The sequence below is a fragment of the Scardinius erythrophthalmus genome, assembly GCF_964197995.2.
Source record: "Scardinius erythrophthalmus genome assembly, chromosome: 2".
Classification (NCBI taxonomy): domain Eukaryota; kingdom Metazoa; phylum Chordata; class Actinopteri; order Cypriniformes; family Leuciscidae; genus Scardinius; species Scardinius erythrophthalmus.
In genome coordinates this window covers 11,647,708-11,671,451 of record NC_138222.1, presented here as the reverse complement: position 1 = coordinate 11,671,451, position 23,744 = coordinate 11,647,708, and the positions used below count along the sequence as shown (strand labels likewise).

Below are 23,744 nucleotides of genomic sequence, written 5' to 3'. Positions count from 1 at the left end.
AGATATTTACACTTTTTCTTTGGTTTCTCTTCATATGTTACTGTTTGGCCTTGGAGAGAGGTATTGAATTGGCTGCACCCACCCACTCATATACACATCTCTCAAACTCACAGAGAGAGAGAGAGAGAGAGAGAGAGAGAGAGAGAGAGAGAGAGAGAGAGAGAGAGAGAGAGAGAGAGAGATGGGGGATGGGCGACTTTGAAAACAAGAGGAGGAGAGATGTTGTGAAATACACTCCTGCTATTGGATCGTCTGCATGATTATTATGTATAAGCAGAAGGACACTGTCATGCATCATCTCTATCAGCGCTGACTCTGCAGAGCTTTTATTTTGTCATTTCTGCTTTATTTTATTTTTTGTCTCCTGTTGTAGATCGTGAGGATGCAGGTAAACACATGAACAAGGGCAGAGAGATACAGTGAGAAAAATGCAGCATTCATCAAGGCGTCATCATTATACACTGGACATAACAGTGAATGGAGAATACTGGAGCTGCATGTGCTGCTGTCATTGAATTCAGTCTAAACTGACTTCAAATACAGCGGCTCGAATGGCAGGCACTGAAATATGAAGAGAGCTTTGACCAGATGTAAACACAATCCCATGCTGCACTGCTCTCAGAATGGACTCAAACGGTGATGGCAAAGAAGAATGGACGGAGGAGCAATGGGAGAAATGGTATGAGCTTATTTTTCTCTATAATATGCAAAATTTGTTGTGCAAGGAAAAAATACTGCTTTGTTAGTATACATGTGTTTTGATGAGCAGCAGATGCAGCACACATAGTAGATTGTTATTTTTGTTGCATAGCAACATTCATTATGTCAGGGATCATCTATTATTTTTTATGCAATATGTTTTACAGTTTTGAAATGGGATTTTTGACCTTTGCCATTTTTTTATTCATAGATTGAAAATTATATATATCTGTAAGGGCATCATACTATTGTCTTCACCTGCTGTTTTATTTGTATTTTTAAATAGTCGACTTTGCAATGCAGGTTTTATTTATTTCAGTGTCAGACTGATGCTGTGACAAAAGACTTTTATTTTGAAAGGGGATGAGAATGTGCATGTGCACAGCATGAATCTCACATACAGACACAAGCTGCTTCTGTAATCCTGTTGGTACTACATTTGATGAAGAGCTGTAGTAAAATATGAATGTTTGTAGTATTAATCCAGTGCAAGCATATATCCACCATGGTGACATTGTCATGTGACCTATGATGTGAGCCTGTTCCTGAAAATATTCACCCCTTTTTTCACATTTTATGCTTCACTTTACCCTTATGCTAAAATGCTTAAAATTATTTATTTTTGCACTTCAATCTACAATCCAAATCCTATCATGACAAAGCAAAAAACAGATTTGTCATAACAAATTTATTTAAAAAAAAAATCACATTGGCATAAGTATTTACACCCTTAATGCAGTACTTAGTTGAAGCACCTTTGGCAGCTATTACAGCGTTTTTGGGTATAATTCGATTGGGTCATCTTTAGGCCGGTGCGAGTGGCACAAATGCATCAGGTCCTGTGCTTTAGGGGCCTCTATTAAACGCATGAACCAGCTAATCAAAAGGTGATTAGGTCCAGGCCTAAATGTACTGAAAAGCATCTAACTAAAATGTACTTTGTCATTTTTTTTTTAAACTTGTGTGTCATGCATTTAAATATATTTGAAATGACACATTTGTAATGATGAAGCTGCCATTTAGTACATTTAAAAGATATCAATAATGATTTCAAATTTGAAGTAAAAATTTTTAATTTGACATAATTTGCACTTTTAGAAAGTGCACTTAAGTGTGTTGAGTAACAATCATGAAAGTGCACTCTCTTTAAGTACACTTAAGTGGCCTTTTATTTCATTAATATTATATTATATACAAGTAGTTTTTTAAATAGACTTTTAAGATTTGAAGTACACTACAAGTTCTATTCAATACAATTAAGCACACTTCTCTTTCACAAGGATATATTGTGCAGACTGCAGTACATTTAAAAACAATTAAACAAACTGCCCACTAGTGCCCCTGACCAATAACTTTGCTGGTTCTTTCAATAGGCTGACCCATGACATAGGGTTGGATGAATTTGAAGATGAGGACCTGTCTGAAATCACAGAAATGACTGATGAATTTGAATTCAGGGCCAGGCGACACAACTCTGACATCAAGGTGAGAACAGGTCTTGCCTAACGTGTAAAATATTACAGAACAATTTCAAACAACCACTGGGAATTACAATGAATCTAGCCTTTGTGTACTTTTGTTCTGATTTTGACTTGACATTTTCTTGTTCTTTTGTGTGTGTGTTTTTTTCTGTTGTCATGTGCACTACATCATTAGACTTGTAGGTGGCAGTGATCATTGCCAGGTTTATGTCTGTTAGAAATTACACTTTTTAAAGTTTTAGTTGTTGTACTTGCTGACACATCCCGTTTTTTAAAATATTTTTTTCAGAGTCAGGCACCACAGAGGAAGCAAGCCAATGTTTAAATATTGTAGCGATTGGAGAAAATAATAGACTCACTTAACAGTTTTAATGCTCTTTTATTAACGTGAGCACCTGTGTGGTCAATGCTCTTGCCTCACACAGTCCAGTGAACCTCAAACTTCTGGAACTCCTTTTTCCACAGTCCCCACCCTCACATAACTGTGCAGGCTCTTTCTTCAGAAGAACAGCCCATGCCTTAAAGCCCCACATAACCAGAACACATAACACATGAAAGAACATACATGCATCTAGATTGCACCTGATATTGAACATAAACAGTCTCCCACTGCTACACTGCTCCCCCTTCACAAAGTTCCTCAACCTCGAGGGAACAAACAAAGTTCCTGAACCGTCTCGGCGGCCTTCTGACTCGCTGAGGCCACAGTTGCCCATCTCGTGTAATTGAAACTGGGTTATATGAATGCGAGATTTGCAGCTCAAGAACTGGTGTGGCTGCATGTGGGTCTGCCAGAGGACTGGAAGTGCTCGACTGGAGTCCTGGTCCACCCTCAGGGGTAGGCACAACTGTAAAGGAGGCCGGTCCTGGGGCTGTTGCTGCGCTTCCTCTATAAGGTGCCAATCTGTCTCGGTGCACGGCCACCTTCCTACCCCTTGGAGACAATTGCACTTGGTAAACAACTTCTCAGATTCTCTCCAGAACACTGCACGGCCCAACCCACTTGGAGTCCAGTTTAGGGCACCTGCCCTTCTTTCTCTGAGGGCTGTACACCAACACCAGCTCTCCCACTGTGAAATGGCACCCTTTTGCTTTCAGGTCATAATTTCGCTTCTGCCGGGTCCCCGCTTTTAACAACTGCTTCCTTGCAAAATTATCAGCAGCTTCCAATGAGTCATGACGCTTTCTAGCATTCTCAGGGCCCGGAGGCACAGCAGGCGCATCAGGTGGCCTCCCGAAAGCCATTTCCCCAGTGTGCAAGAGATTGAGTCTTACACAGCGGATCACCACGCCATTAGGATAAATGGCAAGTGCGTATCCCAATCTTGCTGATGCTTGGCAGACACAATGGCCAGCTGTTCCGCCAGTGTCCTGTTAAACCTCTTAAAGGGGGGGTGAATTACTGTTTCATGCATACTGAGTTTTTTACACTGTTAAAGAGTTGGATTCCCATGCTAAACATGGTCAAAGTTTCAAAAGTTAAGTTGTACTTCCGGTTTGTACTTCCAAAAATTGTCCTTCCGGTTTGTCACAAGTTTCGGAAAGTTTTTTTCGAGTATGGCTCTGTCTTACGTAAGAGAGGGCGGAATTTCCTTATATGGGTCCTAAGGGCACTTCTCCGGTAAGATCGCGGGCGCGCGCGCACTCGTAAAACAGAGCAAGAGAGTGAAAGCAGTTCGCCATCAAAGCGCCCTGCCCGGCTTTTGGGAAGTCAGTGTCACCAAAGAAGTGTGTTTTTGGTTGCCAGGGCAAGACAACCCTGCACAGATTCCCAAAGAACCCGGCGTTAAGGCACCCGTGGATGGAGTTTGTTTTCCTGAGCATAAACGGAGTTGTGTAAGACAATTGTTCCCTGCATTTCGACGATGATTGTTTTATAAACAAAGCCCAGATCGTCTAATGCTTAAGGATCGAGCAGTCACAATGATAAAGGTTCGCGGTCGTGCGTTGGAACGGTGAGTAAAACTGTTGAACAAATGTCTCTGTGTGTTGTTAGCTCGGCGCGTTAGCACAGCTTTAGCTTCGCCCACACGTCCCGCCCCCAGCCGCTCGTTTTTTTACGGAAAGACTCGGTACAGCCAATCTTTCAATTAAAAATATAATAAAACAAAAGACTTTTTGGAGATATGAAGGATGCAATATTACTCTATAGGTACTCAAGATTAACAGGAGATTGAGTGAAAATGAGCATTTCACCCCCCCTTTAACGAGGCCATCACTTTGGGGATGCAAATGGGGTGGTCCTTGTTTTGTTAATCTCTAATTGTCATCGACATCAGCGAGAAGACGTTTGTGTGAACGGCAAAAAATAAAATGAAATGTGATTTTTACAAATCCATTTCGAGCTACATTCATATGATGACAATTGTCATGTTGTAAATAAGACAACATGTTATAACTAGTTATAATTAATAATCAATATTTAGATCAGCTGTAAGAATTAACTTGATGAAGCAGAATTAATACCACATTTAACTAACCTGTTTGTCTTGTGAACACTCAGTGTTAATTGTTTATTAATTCTAAGAAATTTTAGGGAAATAACTTTCTTGTACAGGACTACTCAGAACATACAACAAAAATCGGCATAATTAGGGACATGGGGGCATCTATTTCAGCACAAGGGCTGACCGACCGGGCAAGCACACGAGGAACTCGATTCAGGGTTCGCCGAGAGAGGAACTCAACTGAAGAGCAAAGTAGGTGCTCGTATACCCCCTTAGAGGGGAATGGGGCTGCAAGTGAGACACTGAGCTAGCCTTCCCACACATTACCTGTTTGTACCCAACACACAGGAAGAAACTAGCTCCACCCAGAGATTGTAGAACCTCGCAAAGGTATTAGGTGTCACCAAGGATGCAGCTCTGCAGATGTCTGTCAGAGAGGCGCCAATTCCCAGGAGGAAACAACACCGCAACCTTTGTTTGGAGACAGCCTCTCCCTTTTGCTGACCTCCAAAGTAGACAAAGAGCTGCTCCGAGCTATTGAAGCTCTGCATGCAATCCACGTAAACATGCAGTGTGCAAATGGTACACAGCAAAGCAAAGGGCTGGGGAATTCACCATGGAGGGGCTGTTGCGAGGAGCATAAGGTCCGAAAACCAGGTCCGGGTGGGCCAGTAAGGCGCAACCATCAAGACCTGCTCCTCATCCTCCCTGAACTTGCATAGTGTCTGTGCTAGCAGGCTCACTGGGGGAGAGGCATACATGCATAGGTACCAGGGCCAGCTGTGTGCTAGTGCATCCGTGCCGAGGGTATAGAACAACTCCTGGGAGGCAAATGGGTCTACCTGTGTGTCCCCGAATCAACTCCAGATCAGCTGGACAACCTGGGGATAGAGTTTCCATTCTCCCTGAAGCATTAGCTGTCATGACAGTGTGACAGCCGCATGATTGAGCTTGCCTGGAACGTGAATGCTGCAAAGCAACTTGAGCCGCTTCTGACTCAATAGGAGGAGATGGTGGGTGAGTTGTAACATGCAACATGAGCATACCCCGCCTTGGTGGTTGATGTACGCAGGCATCTGTTGTAACAACAACATTCCTGGACACTTGTTCTAAGGTTCAGTGTGATGACCTCACGGAATGTGCCGCAGCATCATGCCCATCTCGGGACTCTGCCTTGAGGCCAGTGCTAAAGCGGTCTCGTATGCATCAAATCGAGTAGAGTTACCACGGCTGTGGATGCCTGATGCCCCAGCAGCCTGTGTTCGCATAACAGATCTCAAGAGTGAGCTAGAATGGGTCTGTCGTTGAGATTCAAGATGCGAATGCCACCCTCCCTCAGCAGGGTAAGGGCAGCCTCCACGACTTTGGTAAAGTGAGGGAAGACAGGAACAGTAGGAAGACAGGGACAGCCCAAAGGGAAGGGCCTTGTATTGATATTCCCAACCGCCCAAAGCAAACCGAAGAAACGGTCAGTAAAAGCAGGGCATTGCTCACTGCCAGACCAAGCCCTATATGGCCCAGAGACTGAGGAAACTGATCTTTTATTGAAAAAGTGGGTAACAGAAATAAACTCTTTTAACTGAAACTGAAGATTCTCCACCCGGCCCTCCTCCAGGGGAAGGAGGGGTGAAATCACCACCTCCTGGTTAAGAGCAGCTCCCTCCATCTCAGGGATGCTGGTCTCAAAGCTGCTTTAATGGATGCCTCGAGGCTTTAGCATGGCCTGAGGGATGGGCCATGTCGCCCTTCCTGCAGGGGCTCAACTGGGCGGTCTCCGGTCGCGCCTGAACTGATGTAGACACCACAGGGGAACGCCCTAGGCAATGAGCAGACTGCGGGCCAGCCCATGGTTGCCTGGTGGCAGTGGTATAACGCCGGGGCAGGATATGCTTTATTGCCTCACTCTGTATCTGGACTGCTGAGAATTGTTGGGCAAGGACCTCGACAGTCTCATCAAAGAGGCTGGCCTGGGAGATGGGGGCCTCAAGAAAGCAAACTTTGTTGGCATCCTTCATACATGCCAGGTACAGCCAGAGATGGTTCTCCTGCACGACTAAGGTGGACATCGTCTGGTCAAGGGCCAGGGCTTTGACTTTCGTTGCCCAGAATGCAAGGTCAGTCGCCATGTGCAGTTCCTGCATCAACCCCGGCTCAGAACTACCCTCATGCAGCTCTTTGAGAGCTTTTGCCTGATGGACCTGCAGGATGGCCATGGCATGCAAGGCGGAGGGCGGCCTGCCCAGCGGCACTGTAAGCCTTAGCAGTCAGGGCTGATGTTGTCTTACAGACCCTGGACAGGAAGCCAGGTGATTCTGCCAGGTGGCAGCACTTTGCGGACATAAATGCACCACAATTGCACACTCCACCTGTGGAATCTCCATGTAACCCTTGGCAACCCCACCATTGAGGGTAGTGAGAAAGGAGGAAGCTGCAGAGCGGTTTCGGGCCGTAAAAGGTGCCTTCCATGACTTGTGATCCTCCATGCATCTCCGGGAAGAAAGGCACTGGGGCGGAACGTGGCTGTGAACCGCATTCTGCACCCAGGAACCCATCAACCAACTGCAGGCGCTTCGATGCCCGTGGTGGCCCGGACAAGCATGGCCGTCAACTCTGAATCTGATTAAGCATGAGCATTAGGATGAGCAATCACCCCTGAGAGGGGAAATGAGAGCATGAACCATCCACAAATGCTTTCCCAGCATGCTCTTGGCCCAGACATTTGAGACAGCAATAGTTGGCTGTCAGAGGAGGCCAGGAAACGACCGCATCCAGAAACACACGGACGGAAAGACATCTTTAAAAAGGCGCTCGCCGTCCGTGCTTGCTCTTTTAGGAAAATCTGCTATTTTGCGGCGAAGCACCAAGGGGTGAATCGCTGCACTTAAAGCGTAACTCTTGCCAAAATGCAACCTAGGGTCTTTTTGTGAATCAATCCGGGACAAACTTAGGATGGAAATGCCACTTTTAAGATTGACCGTATTTTCACTTTTGGTCAAATTGCCTTTTCAATGGTAGTGCTAGGGGCACGACTATGATAGCATCAAAACCACTATTTTTAAAACACTAAGGGCCCTATCTTGCACCCAGCGCAATTGACTTTGTACACCGACGCATGTATCATTCCTATTTTGCACCCGCGCACAGCAGACTTTTCCCTCCACAGACGCATGTCGGTAAACTAGGGAATGAACTTGCGCTACCGGGGACGGTGCAGCGAAAAGAGGAGGCGTGTTCTGGTGCAAACGTTCCCTGATGCTATTTTGCAGATTTAGAAAACAATTCCGCGTTGCACATGTTATTCATATGCTATTTTAAGGGCGCATGCTTGGCCATAATCAATGTGGCATGTGCACAAAGCGCATACACTTTGTGTCCCTGAAGATGCGAAAAAATAGGCATAAATCTAGCATACACATTTAGCCCAATTATTATACGCCTGTTTAACCGAAGCTAATTTGGGTGGGTGTCTGTGTTTTACGGCCCTGACGAGAACGTCGGTCTCCTCAGCTGTGAACCGCTCCTGGTGTGCGCCTGGCAAATCCGCCGTTATAATAGGAATCCGCTATAGAACAAGCGCGCCTGCTCTTAAAGGGAATGTGAGATGTCGCTCTGATTGGTTTATTTCACGTTACGCCCAAACCACACCTATGAATAATGAAGCTACTTCAGACCAACCCATTTTAGATTTGCGTCGGGCGCAAGAGTCATTTATCCCGCCAGTATAATAGCAACAGCACCCAAGACCCACCCACAAAGTTACTTGCGTTTCGCGCTTGATAATTGCGTTTCAGAAGGCTCGACACAACATGAAACTTTGCTCGAAGTATCACCAGGGGCTCTACACATGAACTCGAGCATTGAGAACATTGTTTGTGTACACAGAGTTTACTAAAAAGCAAGGTTTTGAACAACTCACTTTAGCTGTTGTTGTTTCCAGCCACCGGCATTTTGTCAGTCAAAAATAGTCGATCTCCGAATGCGAATGACCTGACTCTGAATTTTTGTATTGTTTCTTATACAAGGATCCTTTTTCAAATACAAGGTCAATATTGATTTTCACTAACAACAAAACAACAAATTATCTGTGAATTTATATGGAACTAAGCTTTAGGAGCTTTCCATCTTTACTCTCCTCCCTGTTACGTTGCATTCGGAGATCGACTATTTTGATGCTATCGTGCCCCTAGCACTCCCATTCAAAAGGCAATTTGACCGAAAACGAAAATATGGTCAATCTAAAAAGTGGCGTTTCCATCCTAATTATGCTTTTAAATGAAAGTTTGCCTCAGGTAGCTTCACAAAAAGACCCTAGGTTGCATTTTGGCGAGAGTTATGCTTTAACCGTGCAAAAGCTCTTTTAAGATGGCGAAACACCACTGGATGCGCCCTCACACCAGCAGTGAGATCTCTTTTCGAACAAGCTCTCTTAGATTGGAAATTCAGCTCTTTCATTCAGGAAACAAGCTCTTTGTCAAGATAGGATATTGGAAGAGAGCGATCACTGTACGCAACCGCTCGGCTGCGAAGCAAAAATGAGTGAGCTGGCCTTATATACCCTTATGTCCGGGTAGGAGTGAATCGGTATGCAAATCTCACTGGTCAATATCCATTGGCTCATTTTGTTACCACTTAAAGGTTATTGGGCTCCCAAGTGAGACATATGAACACAATAAGTGCATTGAATCAAATTATTAATTTAAATGTTAGTACATATTAGTTAAATACACTTAATATAAAGTGGGACCCTGATAAAAGCTGTATATTATTATGTCTTTGTTGAATGTACACTTTTTATATTTTCACTCCAAATGATTTTTTTCACAGCACTTACTTTTATAATATCATCTCTAAATCAAAATCTGTACAAATCTTGCGAACTTTTGCATATAACTGGAGCTGAAAGCATGTGTCTCATTGTAATGCAGTGAGTAAACACCAACATGAATAGTCTTTGTCCGAAACCCCTCCCCCTGTCTCTTGTTCTCGTGGCTTAGCCGGCACCAAAAATGCCAAAGTCTGATGTCATTGCTTGCTCTAATGGTTGGGTCAGTGGCCCTCATCTCCCCTCTTGCTTTTTCATTCACTCTCTTCTCTGATTGACAGTTGATCTTTCCAATCCATGCAGGACCATGTGATTCAAGCACCCAATAGTGGCTTGGACAAGGTGGAGGCAGGCGCAGTGGGTCAGATCCAGGCAGAGACACATCCTTTACATCTTACTGATGCTGTCGATAGGAGCCAAAGTGTGGCTTGTCGATACGACAGCAAAGCATCTATGGATTCTGCTGTTCCTTTCACCATGGATACCTACCGTCCAAAAAGACCAACCACTCTCAACTTATTCCCACAGGTGCCCAGGACTCAGGTAATAAACAGTATGTAAAGATATGACTGTAGGTACACTGCAGATACATTTTCTCTGATGAGGCAAGGGAAGCAGTGCCTCCTAAACAATTTAAGAAAAGAAAAGAATTGACAGTAATAGCATCCAATAGCGACGCCAGTCGATAAAGTTTCAGAGGGAGGTAGCATCTCTTTTGAGCTCATCGTGTTCTAATACAGCAAACTGAGCTGATAGAGCGTGGTGTGATAATACACTTTCAAAAAGTCAAGTGAGAAGAGGTGATGCCTGAGTGCATTGCGATATGATTGACTCATTACACTCCCAATGCAATAGCGCTCGCCTATCAATCTTGCAACAGGTCAGCACAAATTGGTCAAAGGCGTGTAAATGGATTGACTAATTTAATGCATCAGTTCTGTCATCATCACGTTCTTTCACATTTGAATCTAAATTAACTTGAAATGACTATGCTTTTAGTAATTAATCAGTTCAGTTCATTTGAAACTGCACCTCTGTGTCTGATCATCATGACATTTTGCAGAATTTACCAAGGATTTGTTCACTAATGATCAGAACTGAATTTTAACTGTGTGTGTGTGTCCTGGTAAACACTACACTATGGGGACAAAATATTACTGGTAATATCCTAAATTCTTGTTCTTGTGGGGAAATGTTTTGGTCTCCATTAGGAAAACAGCTTATAAATCATACTAAGTGATGTTTTTTGAAAATGTAAAAGTGCAGAATGTTTTCTGTGATGGGTAGGTTTAGGGGTAGAGTTAGAGTAAGTGTAAGGGGATAGAATATACAGTTTATACAATATAAAAATCATGTCTATGCAAAGTCCCCATAAAACATGAAAACACAACACAACTTTGGGCTTGTTTTCCATAAATGTCCTCTTTCTAGAATACAGTCATGTGTTTGGGCTTGTTAGTGCTTGGCCCCCATTGAACAAAGTATTACCACTTCATTGTTATTTAGAGGGGTTGATGACGTTCCTTTGTTATTATCTGTTTGAATAAACACTGAGTGAGCAGTCTCACCAGAACACAAGCAGGAATGCTGAAAGAGAAACAGTGTTTGCCTCTGACATTTGCTTATTTTGTTTTGTCAGAACCAGTTGGTTATTTTTTTAGGAAAATAAGTAGTGAACACAGTTAGAGCAAAAACGGCAAAGTAAAAGTACAGCGTTTAAAATAAATACTAAATAAAGTACAACTCCTGAGAAAAGCGACTTAATTACCCTCTTAAAAAAGTTCTTCATTGGCTTTGATGGTTCCATGAAGAGCCTTTAACATCCATGGATCCTTTCCAATCCACAAAATTTTCTTTATAGTAGGGTTGTCACGATACCACAAACATATCTTACGATACTACACCAGCTGAAGTATCACGATACCAAGTATTATCACGATAACGTGCAATATTGTGATAAGTCATAATTCAACTCTACAAAATGGACCAAATTTTCATATATACATAGGTGTAAATGAAAACTATTAGACTAGATTTTCCTCTAAATACTTTATTACTGAGAATGATTAACTGACTGTAACCAGTTAAATGAAATCACTGTAAACAAAATCCATTTTAACACTGCAGAAGTGGCACAGAAACTGCATCTGAAGGTAAATTTACAGTAGATGTATTTACACTGACAGCTGACTGCTCAGAGTTGGTAATAATGCATCTATACTGCAAGTACTGTTGCATAAATAATGTTATGAGATTAATGTTTTAAATATAAAATTCTGGATTTAGAAATATGAAATGTTGAAAAAGGGCCTACTTTTAAATGGAAAACTAAACCTGCCAGTAGGTGTCAGCAAGTCTTAATGATTGAGTCACTGAATCATTCATTCAAACGCTTCATTCAAAATGGCTGATTCATTTAGGAACGAATGACTCATTAATAACACGATTTGCTCAAAAACAAAAAGAAACGAAAAGAAACGTTCAGAAACGAAAAACAGTTCTGCTTTGTTTAGAACTTTTCATTGGCGAAATAAGCAAAAACAACAATATTGACAATGTTGTGTCATTGTCAATTTAAACTGTCATTTAATAATAACTTTTTGCTTATTGAACTGTTGTGTAAAATCACATTTGCAATCCTGTTGATATTCGGGAAAACAGCACTCTGTCATATTGTCAAATAGCACACGTACATCACGGAGACGTCTATTTGATGTGCTTGTTTACATCTGAAAGACGAATTTTTTAGAGTGTTTGCTCACCTGCAATACGTCTATAGGACGTTTCCTGTCAGATGTCAAATAGACATTTAGAAAATGTTTTTAAGATCTTTATGATTTGAATGTATGTAAAACTGACATCTTAAAGACGTCTATCAGATGTTAGTAAACAGCAGATGCTTTCCAGATGAAGTGATCTTTAACAGACATCTTGCAGACATACATGTGCTATATGTTATAAATATATATAAAAAAACAAGAACTCACAGGAGCATATTTTTGCCCCCATATATTGATATCTTGAAATATCCGACTAACTGGAGGAGAGTATATTATAGCATATAAATTCATTGATAATGTTAAAATCACATTATAAGGACTGATATGATTGATAAGAACTGAGTGCAAATGCTGTAATGAAAGGAATTAATTGCATTCGTCATCGCAAAAATAATTCTTGAAACAAATCATTCCACCTGTTCCAGAAGTGGTCAAAGTAGTAGGCCAGAAGTAGTTCTCTGAGGAACCAAAATGGTTCTTCTATGGCTTTGCTGCAAAAAATAATAATAAAAATAAATAAATAAAACCTTTATTTTTAAGAGTGTTTTGTAATGAGTATATTTAATCTGTTACTTTACACCTCTGCTTTTATTAGTGGTGGAGAAATGATTTAAAGCTCATGGTCTGTGTGGGGAATGTTAATATGGGTCCGCATGGACAAAAAGAGTGGGCATTATTGTAAGAAGTGTAAGAGGTATTGAGAGTGAGAAAGAATCTGAGAAAGAGGTCTTTTGGAGTCCATTAAAAAGACTTGGTTTTAAATGCAACACATTAACAGAACGCTCTTGTATTATTTAACTTCATTCAGGTGTTTTATTTAGCTTTAAGTGTTCAGGGTACAGTACCCAGTGCATCTGGTTGTTCCATGCATACAAAAACATTTGCGTGCTATGAACAGTTTACATACACTGTATTGCAAGACCACTATGAAAGTATGCTATAGCTTATCTATTGCATCTCATCAACAGGACACTTTAAACAACAACTCATTTGCGAAGAAGTACAGCTGGCAGCAGAAAATCTCTCAGACCTTGCCGCCGCTTAAAACAGGTGAGTGTAGAGATCTTTTTTTACGGTGTAAGCACTTATTAAGTCTTAGTTGGGAAGTTGGCGTGACATCATTACAGTGACAACAATGTTCTCCACTTAAAACGAGGCTGCATCCGAAATCACATACTTCCCTACTATGTAGTAGGTGAACAACAGTATGTGACAAAAGAAGTAGGCCTATGTCCGAATTCACAGTACTCATAAATGAGTTGGCAAAAAGTACCTGGATGATCTACTTCTTCCGGCGAGATTCTGAAGTGTGCAGACGATGGACACTTTACTATCCCATGAGGCCAAGGGAGAGGATTTGTGAATGGCAGTGAAGTGATGTAACTGATGCTGGTAGGTCACATGATAATGACAGCATGGCCAATGCAGTACGTCCGGATTACATTCAAACTAAACACATTCATACTAAATATAGCTTACTTTTTTTTCTTTGCGGTCGTGAAGTAATTACTTATTGAAAATAAGTACCTACTCAAGAAAGTATGTGATTTCGGACGCAGCCCAAGTTATTTTATGAGAAAATGAAGTGCACTTGTAGTGTACTTCAAATCTTTAAAGTATATATTTTTTAAAACTATTGCAGATAATGTAATATTAATTCAATTAAATTAACACACTTATGCACACTTTTAAAAAGTGCACTTTGTAATATGAAATTGAAAGTTTTAATTTAACCACATTTTAAATCATAATGTTTTAATTATCCTGTGTTGTGATTTGAAAGACCTTATTTTGATGTGTTGACTAACATACTAAAGCACATGTATAATTTTAACTATAGTATGTTATTTGATTTATTTTGATTTACACTATTTGATAGTTAATATATTTTAAATATGCTACATAGCAACACAATTTCAGTAATTAGTCAATTTTGTGAGTAATTTGACAGATTATGAGCTAGCTCATTTTATGCCAAACTTCCCTAGCTCTGTTGTCTCAGTGACAAAAGGGCATCAATGTTTTGCTGCCAACTATGGTCATGTGAATTTGATTTAGTCTAGTCATCTACAAAAACATGTTTGCATGTGCAGTCTCGCCAAACAATGGGTCTCAAAGGCGTACCTAACTTGTTGGTCCATCTTTCTGTTTCAAGAACAAATAAAGCCATCCATCAGAATGTTAGTAGCCTACACTTTTATCACTGACCTCAAATTATATTTTTACTAATTAAAGTGCACTGCCATATATTTGTGTGTGTGTGTTCTTGTATATATGGTTTATAAGGACACAAATGTGTATAATGACAAGAAGTGTCTTTGTAAACCAGTTTATAAGTTTAAATCTCGCAATTTCCAGTTATCGCTAAATACGTAATTGCAGGTTCACATCTCGCAAATTCAGAATTCTGCGTTTATATCTCGCAATTCTGTTGATGTTGTTGTTGTTGTTGCCCTTGTTCTCACCACAGAACAAAAAAAATTCTGCAGAATTCTGAGAAAACAAGTCTGAATTGTGATATAAAAAGTCACAATTACCTTTTTTATTTGTTATATACCCCATTGACTCTATTGGTAATCTGTCGATTCCCTTTTTTTGTGTTTGATCCTGCTGCACCCAGGTGAACTGACTCCATCTCGTGAGCACACGTGTCTAAGCGATGAGGAGAAGCACCAACCAGGCAGCGGTCGGAAAGACTGTGGCACATCTACTGACAAGCCCAAACACACTCAAGCTCCTGCTCCTTCTGCTGCACTATCTGTCCCATGTAAAGCCAGAGATGTACACAGAGAACTGGGTCACTGCGAGAAGATCCGTTATCATACGGACGTTCGGCTCGAGCCTACAGAGGAGATCTATCTGACACCAATACAGCGTTGCACCGAGGCTCTGCAGAGTGAGAAACCGCCAGCGCTTTCCCAGGTCACCGCAGTCAGCTCTGACAATGAAGCCCCCCCTCCATACAATGAGCAGGATCTGCAACCCCCTTCCTATTTTTCTTGTGTGAATGCTTTGGCCGCTGACAGTAGCGGTGAAGAAGTCACTGGAGCAGAAGATCTGTGTTATAGAGACTGCGGTGCTGGCGAGGATCATGCCCATCGCGAGAGCTTGTCGGGAACGCTGAAAACTTCCATGAGCAACTCAGACGCAAGTGGACTTTCGTACGATTCGGTCAAATACACACTGGTCGTGGATGAGCACGATCAGCTGGAACTCGTCAGTTTGAGAGAGTGTTATCGTGGCTACAGCGATGACAGTGATTCGGCCACCATCTATGATAATTGTGTTTCCTCTCCGTATGAGTCGGCTCTCGAGAAAGAGTACGAGGAGGATGAGAATGAAGACAAAGGAAGAAAACGAAGTGGGATCAAAGCTTCAACGTGTCTGTCAGAGGACTCTACCCCTGAGGCCGACATGCCATTTTCTCGAAAATTTGTTAACGTTTTCATGAATGGCTGCTCACGCTCCTCCAGTAAGTGCTATGCTTTTATATTGTTTTTATCATTTGTACACTATTGGTCCAAATTTTTGAATAAATAAGATGATCACATTAAAAAAGATTTTTATTTTAAATGCATCAAATATTCCTGAAAACAATATCATGGTTTCCACAAACATGTTAAGCAAAAAAAAAAAAAAAAGTATAGCCTAATATTAATACCTGAGCACTAATAATAGGATTAATAAAAGGACCAAAAGTAATGAAAAAGTTTGCATCATGTATCAATTTTAAAATATATGCAAATAGAAAACAATTATTTTAAATGGTAAAATATTGCACAATATTACTGTGTTTACTGTATTTTGATCAAGTAAATGCAGCCTTGGTGAGCATAAAAAATCTTAATTATTCCAAACTTTTGACCAGTTGTGTATATTTTTCTGTTTCAATCAAATCTAGATAAATAAAAGAAATAACAAAAACTATTTTCTTATCTACCTTTGACAGAGTTTCTGCATGTTTTGCTGATTGAATGATGATGTTAATGTTTGTTCATGTTTGTAACATATTAACAGTAGACTTCATTACTCCACGTTGGTCCTATTATTACTCCTATTATTAATGCTCAGGTATTAATAATGGTTAAAATTGCTACACATTCATTTCATTCAGAATTTTGCACACGCAAGTTGAAAGGCATTTGGTTGTGGATAGTTCATGGATAATAATGTGCATGACTAAATTCATCCCACGGAAACTCAACTTACAGTATATAGCAATTAACTGAAAACGTGTTTAAGAATAGACCAGTACGACCATAAGAATGTACTGTATTGATTTTGTGAAAGGGTTTGTATCATAGGCGTTTTGCTTATGTCTTTAGGTACAGAATCTTTTGGCTTGTTTTCCTGCATGATTAATGGAGAGGAGAGGGACCAGACACACAGATCCGTCTACAGGTGAAACAGATCGGACACCACTATCAAAAATTACACACATGTGTAACTGTCGAAAGCATTTGTATTTTTAGATCAAAGTCCTGAATGAATGCATGGCCAGTGGATACGGGGTCATTCTCAGAAAATGGCTCCATTTGTGACTCATCATTTTCAGGAGTTTTTTTAAAAATATATCATTTGAAAAGGCAATGAACTAAATTTTCAAGAATGCGAATTCCTAAATATGAATTGAATAAAGCTTTGCAAAGTATGAGCAGTTGGTTATGTTTTATGATGTGCGTTATTTCAGCCCCATCAGTCTGTTATTTCATATACAAAAAAAAAATCTATTTATTTCCAAATTTATATTGGAGGACATTCTGATCATAAGATACACTTACATCTGTTTAAACCACTCTTAAATTTGATTTTCAAAAGATAAAACCATCATTTTTAAACATGTAAATGGGGAAATGATTCAATTACGCTTCCTTGCAACCCAAATGTATCAGTGATTAGTGGGGGCAAGATTGGTTTATAGGACAAAATAAAAATCTAGAAATTATAAATATTTGCACTACACCCTAAGCATACAAAGTTAAATATGCAAACAAGATTAGTATCTAGTTAATTATATCAGTAGTAAGTCTACTGACACAAACAACACACACATCTGACCATTCTGAGAACTGACCAAAGGTTCCTCACCTCACGGATGTGTTTTTCCCAGATTTGTCCCTCGTCACGACGATGAGCTGGAGCTGGAGGTCAACGACCCTCTGCTGGTGGAGGTGCAGGATGAGGATTACTGGTACGAGGGATACAACATGAGAACAGGAGAACAGGGGATCTTTCCTGCCTATTACGCCACTGAGGTCTTTAAGGAGCAACAGCTTTCTTTAAATGGTAAGAGTTGGAGATTAAGATGGCATGTCCTGATTCCATTCCCCATCTATGAAAAGATTTCACTTCATAAAAGGGCTGGAGTTAAGAGTACAATATCAGTCAAAAGTTTGTAAAAAGGTTTTATATATATATATATATATATATATATATATATATATATATATATATATATATATATATATATATATATATATATAACTTTTTTGAATGAAGTCTCATCTGCTCGCCAAGGCTGCATTTATTTGATCCAAAGCTGAATTTTATGGAGTTTCCTTTGTCTCTTTTTTATTCAATCAATCATACTGCGTTTGAGAGTAAACCAAATTATTTTGTAATTAAAAAAATGAACACAAAAATGAAAATTTTATGATCAAAAGTTGATGATAAAATTATTTGCAGTGCATGTAAATCTTTGAAAACCTTTATTTTTCTTTGTGCATTTTGAACACTTTTCATCACAAACGCACAAATTTTGTTCTTTTCTGCTGTCTTTTTTGCGGGTCAAATCTTTTGCTTGCAAGTTGAAAAAGTTTTGCTTGCGAATGAATCTGTGTCTCAGTGGGCGGTCCTTACCAACCAGGATGAAAGGCCCTTTTCTATTGGTCACCCTGGATCGAAGTGACAGGTTGACCACGCCCACTACGTTTTCCCGCTGCTGCCGCGTAGAGAACAGCGAGCGAACTTGTAATGATGTTGAAAATTCAGCTTTGCATCACAGGAATTACATTTTAAAAGATTTCCCAATAGAAAATAGTTTTTTATTTATTTTTATTTTTTAATGATATTTCACAATATTATTCTTTTATTGTATTTTTATTAAAATAATTGCAGCCTTTTAAAAACATGAGAAAAAAAATCTTAATTATTACAAACTTTTGACCGGTAGTGTTTGAATTCACAATGTTTTAATTGTTTAATCCTAACTGTTTATATGCTCTTTCTATTAGCAAAAATTACTGAATGGATGGAAAAATATACAATGAAATTCCTTGGCTCGGTTCAAGTGCAGAATCATAAAGGCAGTGATGTTCTCTGTGCAGCTATGCAAAAGGTTTGTGTAAGATTTATATAAAATTTCACTCACTGAAAAACAAATGAAGTGATGGAATTAGATGAGTTGAGCGTATGGTAAAACATCCTCTAGCAGGGTACGTTTTACATGACAACGATGTGCTTAGAATGGACAAGGTTTTCTTTTGCGTTTTTTAACGTACATATGACAACGTTGTCAAAACGATGTCACATTACATGCCTATAGACTGAACACGTAATACGCATGACGTCACATTTTCACAGATTCGTTTTTGTTGTCTACACAGAGATAATAACAGTATCATTTTTAAAAACTTGCACTTTGAAACCCGTTTTCAAAAGATTGCTAAATCTTCTTTATTAGGGGCCGTTTACATGACACCGTTTTCAACTAAAATATGTTTGTGTGTTTTGGCCTTTCTTTTACTCGAAAACGGCTTTTTAGGAGCCTGAAAACAGGTTTCAAAGTGCAAGTTTCTTAAACCGATACCTTTATCCTCTCCGTGTGAACTTAAAAAACGCGAATTTGTGAAAACCGTGACGTCAGGCGCATGCGTATTATGCGCATAGTGTTTCTTTGCAAAGTGACATCGCCAACTACTGGCCTGGGATGAAGAATATACCGGGTTTTGTCATTTTCGCAGATCCGTGTGGACGGAGATCATTTTGACAACGTCGTCTGAACACGAAAAACGCAAACGTTTTTAGTCCATCGTAGTCGTTTAAATGTCCCCTTGCTTCTTCATGATTGATTCCAGATTGCGATGAACAGGAGACTGACTGTACATTACAACCCACCGTCATCCTGCATCCTGGAGATAAACGTGAAGGGACTGAAACTCACAGTGCAGGATGATTTCGACATGGTAAAACCACAAGCAAGAACATTTTATGATCGCCTTTAAGCGCGTTTCTGTAAACATCTTAACGTTCTGCTTTGTAAATTTCTTTCCAAGAAAGTGAGTAATGAAGAGTAATACTGTTTATTTGTTGACTGTGTTTGTTTAGTCAATGAAATGCACAGTAACAGTAGGCTACCCATGGACTCGGCTAGAAAAGCAGAACCAATCGGATTTGAATTTTATTCCATGTAATTACGTGTAGCTAGAAAAGACATGGAAATTCATTGGTGAAAAGGCGTGGGAACCATATAGAACTGAAGCCATTTCAGCATGTATGTAGGGTTATTGGTTTGTGGACATGCAATATAATCGTTTTATAAATTTGTTTCCACAGAGTAGCCAATATAGTCACTTTTTCCATTTGAAAAATGTCTCATTCTGTGGCTACCATCCCAGGAACAAGAAGTAAGTCAGTTATTTAATCTACAGGGTGGGCCATTTATATGGATACACCGTAATAACATGGGAATGGTTGGTGATATTAAAGTCCTGTTTGTGGCACATTAGTATATGTGAGGGGGCAAACTCCTCAAGATGGGTGGTGACCATGGTGGCCATTTAGAAGTCGGCCATCTTGGATACAACTTTTGTTTTTTCAATAGGAAGAGGGCCATGTGACACATCAAACTTATTGGTAATGTCACAAGAAAAACAATGGTGTGCTTGGTTTCAACGTAACTTTATTAGTTCATGAGTTATTTACAAGTTTCTGACCACTTATAAAATGTGTTCAATGTGCTGCCCATTGTGTTGGATTGTCAATGCAACCCTGTTCTCCCACTCTTCACACACTGATAGCAACACCACAGGAGAAATGCCAGCACAGGCATCCAGTATCCGTAGTTTCAGGTGCTGCACATCTCGTATCTTCACACCATAGACAATTGCCTTCAGATGACCCCAAAGATAAAAGTCTAAGGGGGTCAGATCGGGAGACCTTGGGGGCCATTCAGTGTGTGAAGAGTGGGAGAACAGGGTTGCATTGACAATCCAACACAATGGGCAGCACATTGAACACATTTTATAAGTGGTCAGAAACTTGTAAATAACTCATGAACGAATAAAGTTACGTTGAAACCAAGCACACCATTGTTTTTCTTGTGACATTACCAATAAGTTTGATGTGTCACATGGCCCTCTTCCTATTGAAAAAACAAAAGTTGTATCCAAGATGGCCGACTTCTAAATGGCCACCATGGTCACCACTCATCTTGAGAAGTTTGCCCCCTCACATATACTAATGTGCCACAAACAGGACTTTAATATCACCAACCATTCCCATGTTATTACGGTGTATCCATATAAATGGCCCACCCTGTACATCCTTTGAATTCTCACTGACAATGATGATTCTACTACACTACTGTTAAAAAGTTTGGGGTCAGTAAGGTTTTTCTTCTTCAATTCACAGGAATAAATTACATTATCCAATATATTAACATAGAAAACTTTTAAATTGTAATAATATTTCAATATTTTTACTGTATTTTTGATCAAATAAATGCAGCCTTGGTGAGCATAAGAGGTTTCTTTCAAAAAACTAAAAATCTTACCAAACTCGAAAACTTTTGACCAGTAGTTAATGCATTTGCTCTGTGCGTTTTATTTACCAGTCAGTCTATTATCATATGGTACGGTATCTCTGCAGGTATTTTGGCTTTATTACAAAACATCCCGCCGATGAGAGATTCGCCTGTCACGTCTTTGTGTCTGAGAACTCCACTAAACCCCTTGCAGAGTCTGTGAGGTCAGTTTTATTTTCCTTTCCTTTATGTTCCTTCTTCCATGACTCGATTTGTTTAAAAGTCACAGTATATTCTCTGTCTTCACTCACAGGAAGGCATTCCACTTGTACTATAAAGAGTTTGTGGAGGTCTCGTGTCCAACAGAAGACATTTACTTGGAATAATCTCTGAGCTGCACAGCAATGTATAAAACAGCTATGCTAAATGAATATATGAGAAATAATAATATGTGTATATATAAACAAAGACTAATATATCTGACAAAAAGGACCAAACAAGATGAAGAGACTGACGGTTGTAAGGTGATGCACACGACTTGATATTGTGTTGGAATTCGTCAGACGACGAAAAATTGTACAGTATAAAAGGCTGAAATTATTTTCATGGATGTTGAGGATTTTGGATGCTTTGGATGTGTGTTTCCCAGCTAACAGGGAACGTTCTCAGAACGTTCTGGCAAGGTTCTCTCAAAGTTATGAACAAACATCCTTTCAGTAACATTAATAGAATGTTCGTTCAAAGTTATCTGGTCTTTAATAACGTTCTCAAAATGGCAACGTAAAAACATTAGCTACATCTTTTAAGCTGGGCCTTCGTCTAACATTTATTTTAAAAGTTACTGCTACTGTTCAGAGAACATTCAAAAGTAACGTTGCCATGTTTGCAACATGGAATGTTCCCTTAACGTTAGCATAACCAAGATTTTTTTTTTTTCCAAAACTCACGAACGTTCAGAATAACGTTTTCATAGCTTAATGTGAACGTTAGCAAAAGGTTCTCAGAACATGTTTTTGTTAGCTGGGTTTCATCCGTTGCTCTGCTCTTGCTGCTGCGCTGTGGTTCTGTGTTTGCTTCAGGCTAAATAGAGAATATTTTTTCATAGCACAAAATACAGACTATACATTCAAAGTATAACAAATCTTCCATTTCAGCTGTTTGTGATGTCTCGATGTCTGCTGCGTTTACAGGTATACCAGCATTATTCCTTCCTAAAATCTGCCTGTAAAGTTGGCCTGTAATTTGAAATGGCAAAATAGGGCTCATCAACTTGTTACCTAGTTAGTCACCAAATAATAGGCATATCCATGAACAGTATATGGCAATTTGATCATATTAACAGTTTAAGAAAATGTTTTAGGAGTTTCAGTATTCTTTTTTGATCATCCACTCATAAATTCAATGAAAATAGTTAACATAATAATAATAAACTACTACAGTGCCATGGGGTTCCTGTTAAAGCTTGAGTGACTATGAAGGTAATTGACGTTGGAAGAGATATTTGGCTTGCCTTCTGTTTGAGATCGACACATGCCCTTTATTTGAAAAAAACTCCTCTGAGGTATTTCTTGTAAAAGCAAGACCTTATTACATTAATATGAACAAATTATGTACGAATGATGTGCTCATTAAAGACTTGTTCAACAAGACACGCTTGTATATCACTGGTTTTATTTAGATATACCAAGAACTACTACTTAATGAAAACAATACAATTGTAAATAAATATCTACATTTGTTGTTAATATTATCCCCTAATTCTGTGTATATTTCTGTGCAAGCCTGACTGGCTAAAACAGTGATTTTTTTATTTTATTTTATTATTTTAAACAACAACAAAAAAACATTGATCTTTATGTTGGGTTAACAAAGATATTTGAATAAAAAACCTAATAAATAATTTTAAATTAAACAAATCCACAGTAGAAAGATATGTCAAAAATATTTACAAAATATTGTTTTAATTTTAATAAAATAAATAAAAATACAAAAGAATCCCCAAATAAAATTGAAAAAAAAAAAAGAATTAAAGGGACCGTGTGTAGGAATTTCTCCCATCTAGTGGTGAAATTGTATTTTGCATTCAAACGAATAATGCTCTCCAGCTCCTCACTTTTTCAAATGCGCGTTGCATCTACGGTAGCCGTTATGTACCAAAAAGCTATGACAGGATGTCTTATAATAACACTTTTATAACACAAAAAAGAATGTTACAGTATGAATTAATTACTGTGAAAAACATTAACTATGGTAATTAGTAGTAATGCCTTCTTTACTCGTTATATTTTTTGAAGTACGTGCATTGTTAGATATCATCATCATCAGAGCCTTCTCTAACGTTACTTTACTCAATAGCTGCTATTCATCAAAGAGTCTGTTTAACTTTTAACTATAAATGTTCTACTGTCTATATAATAAAGTACACAACCAAGCAATGAAAAAAAGCTTGTAATTAAGACCGTAACATTGACTTACCTGTCGAGAAGAAAGCAGGCAACTTCAGGGTCTCTTTTGAAAGCTTTCTCCTACATTAGCTATCCCCACATTAACCCTTGTTTTTGTAATCTCGTCACGTTTCCTTTTACGGTCTATTTTGGACTTTTTCGACGACGAGGACTCCTTATCCTGTGACTCAGCATATGTATGAATGAACGATGTATAAATAACCGTGCAGTGTCCATCCTTTTAAACTTGCCGGGGCAGTGACAAGCGCCTCTCACTGCTCTGCGCCTCCGCTTCTGCTGGCTTCAGTCACGTGACGCTGGTTCTGAA

General features: G+C 39.4%; 1 protein-coding gene across 1 annotated transcript; it reads left to right on the top strand.

Moving 5' to 3' along the window:
- The first annotated feature begins 256 nt into the window (after positions 1–256).
- Positions 257–22,622, top strand: mapk8ip1b (mitogen-activated protein kinase 8 interacting protein 1b). The gene is made up of 12 exons (XM_081358737.1): positions 257–679; positions 2,073–2,184; positions 9,753–9,992; positions 13,198–13,279; positions 14,850–15,701; positions 16,555–16,630; positions 17,340–17,515; positions 18,463–18,566; positions 19,306–19,413; positions 19,784–19,854; positions 21,098–21,196; positions 21,286–22,622. The coding sequence occupies exons 1-12, from the start codon at positions 624–626 to the stop codon at positions 21,356–21,358; spliced, it is 2,049 nt and encodes a 682-aa protein (XP_081214863.1). The 5' UTR covers positions 257–623; the 3' UTR covers positions 21,359–22,622.
- The last annotated feature ends 1,122 nt before the right edge of the window (positions 22,623–23,744 follow it).

Excerpts from the sequence above, each read along its gene's own strand:
- mapk8ip1b (XM_081358737.1), top strand. The coding sequence starts at position 624 with ATGGACTCAAACGGTGATGGCAAAGAAGAATGGACGGAGGAGCAATGG. Across the intron at positions 2,185-9,752 it reads GACACAACTCTGACATCAAG|GACCATGTGATTCAAGCACC; the intron begins GTGAGAACAGGT and ends CAATCCATGCAG. Across the intron at positions 16,631-17,339 it reads ACACACAGATCCGTCTACAG|ATTTGTCCCTCGTCACGACG; the intron begins GTGAAACAGATC and ends TGTTTTTCCCAG.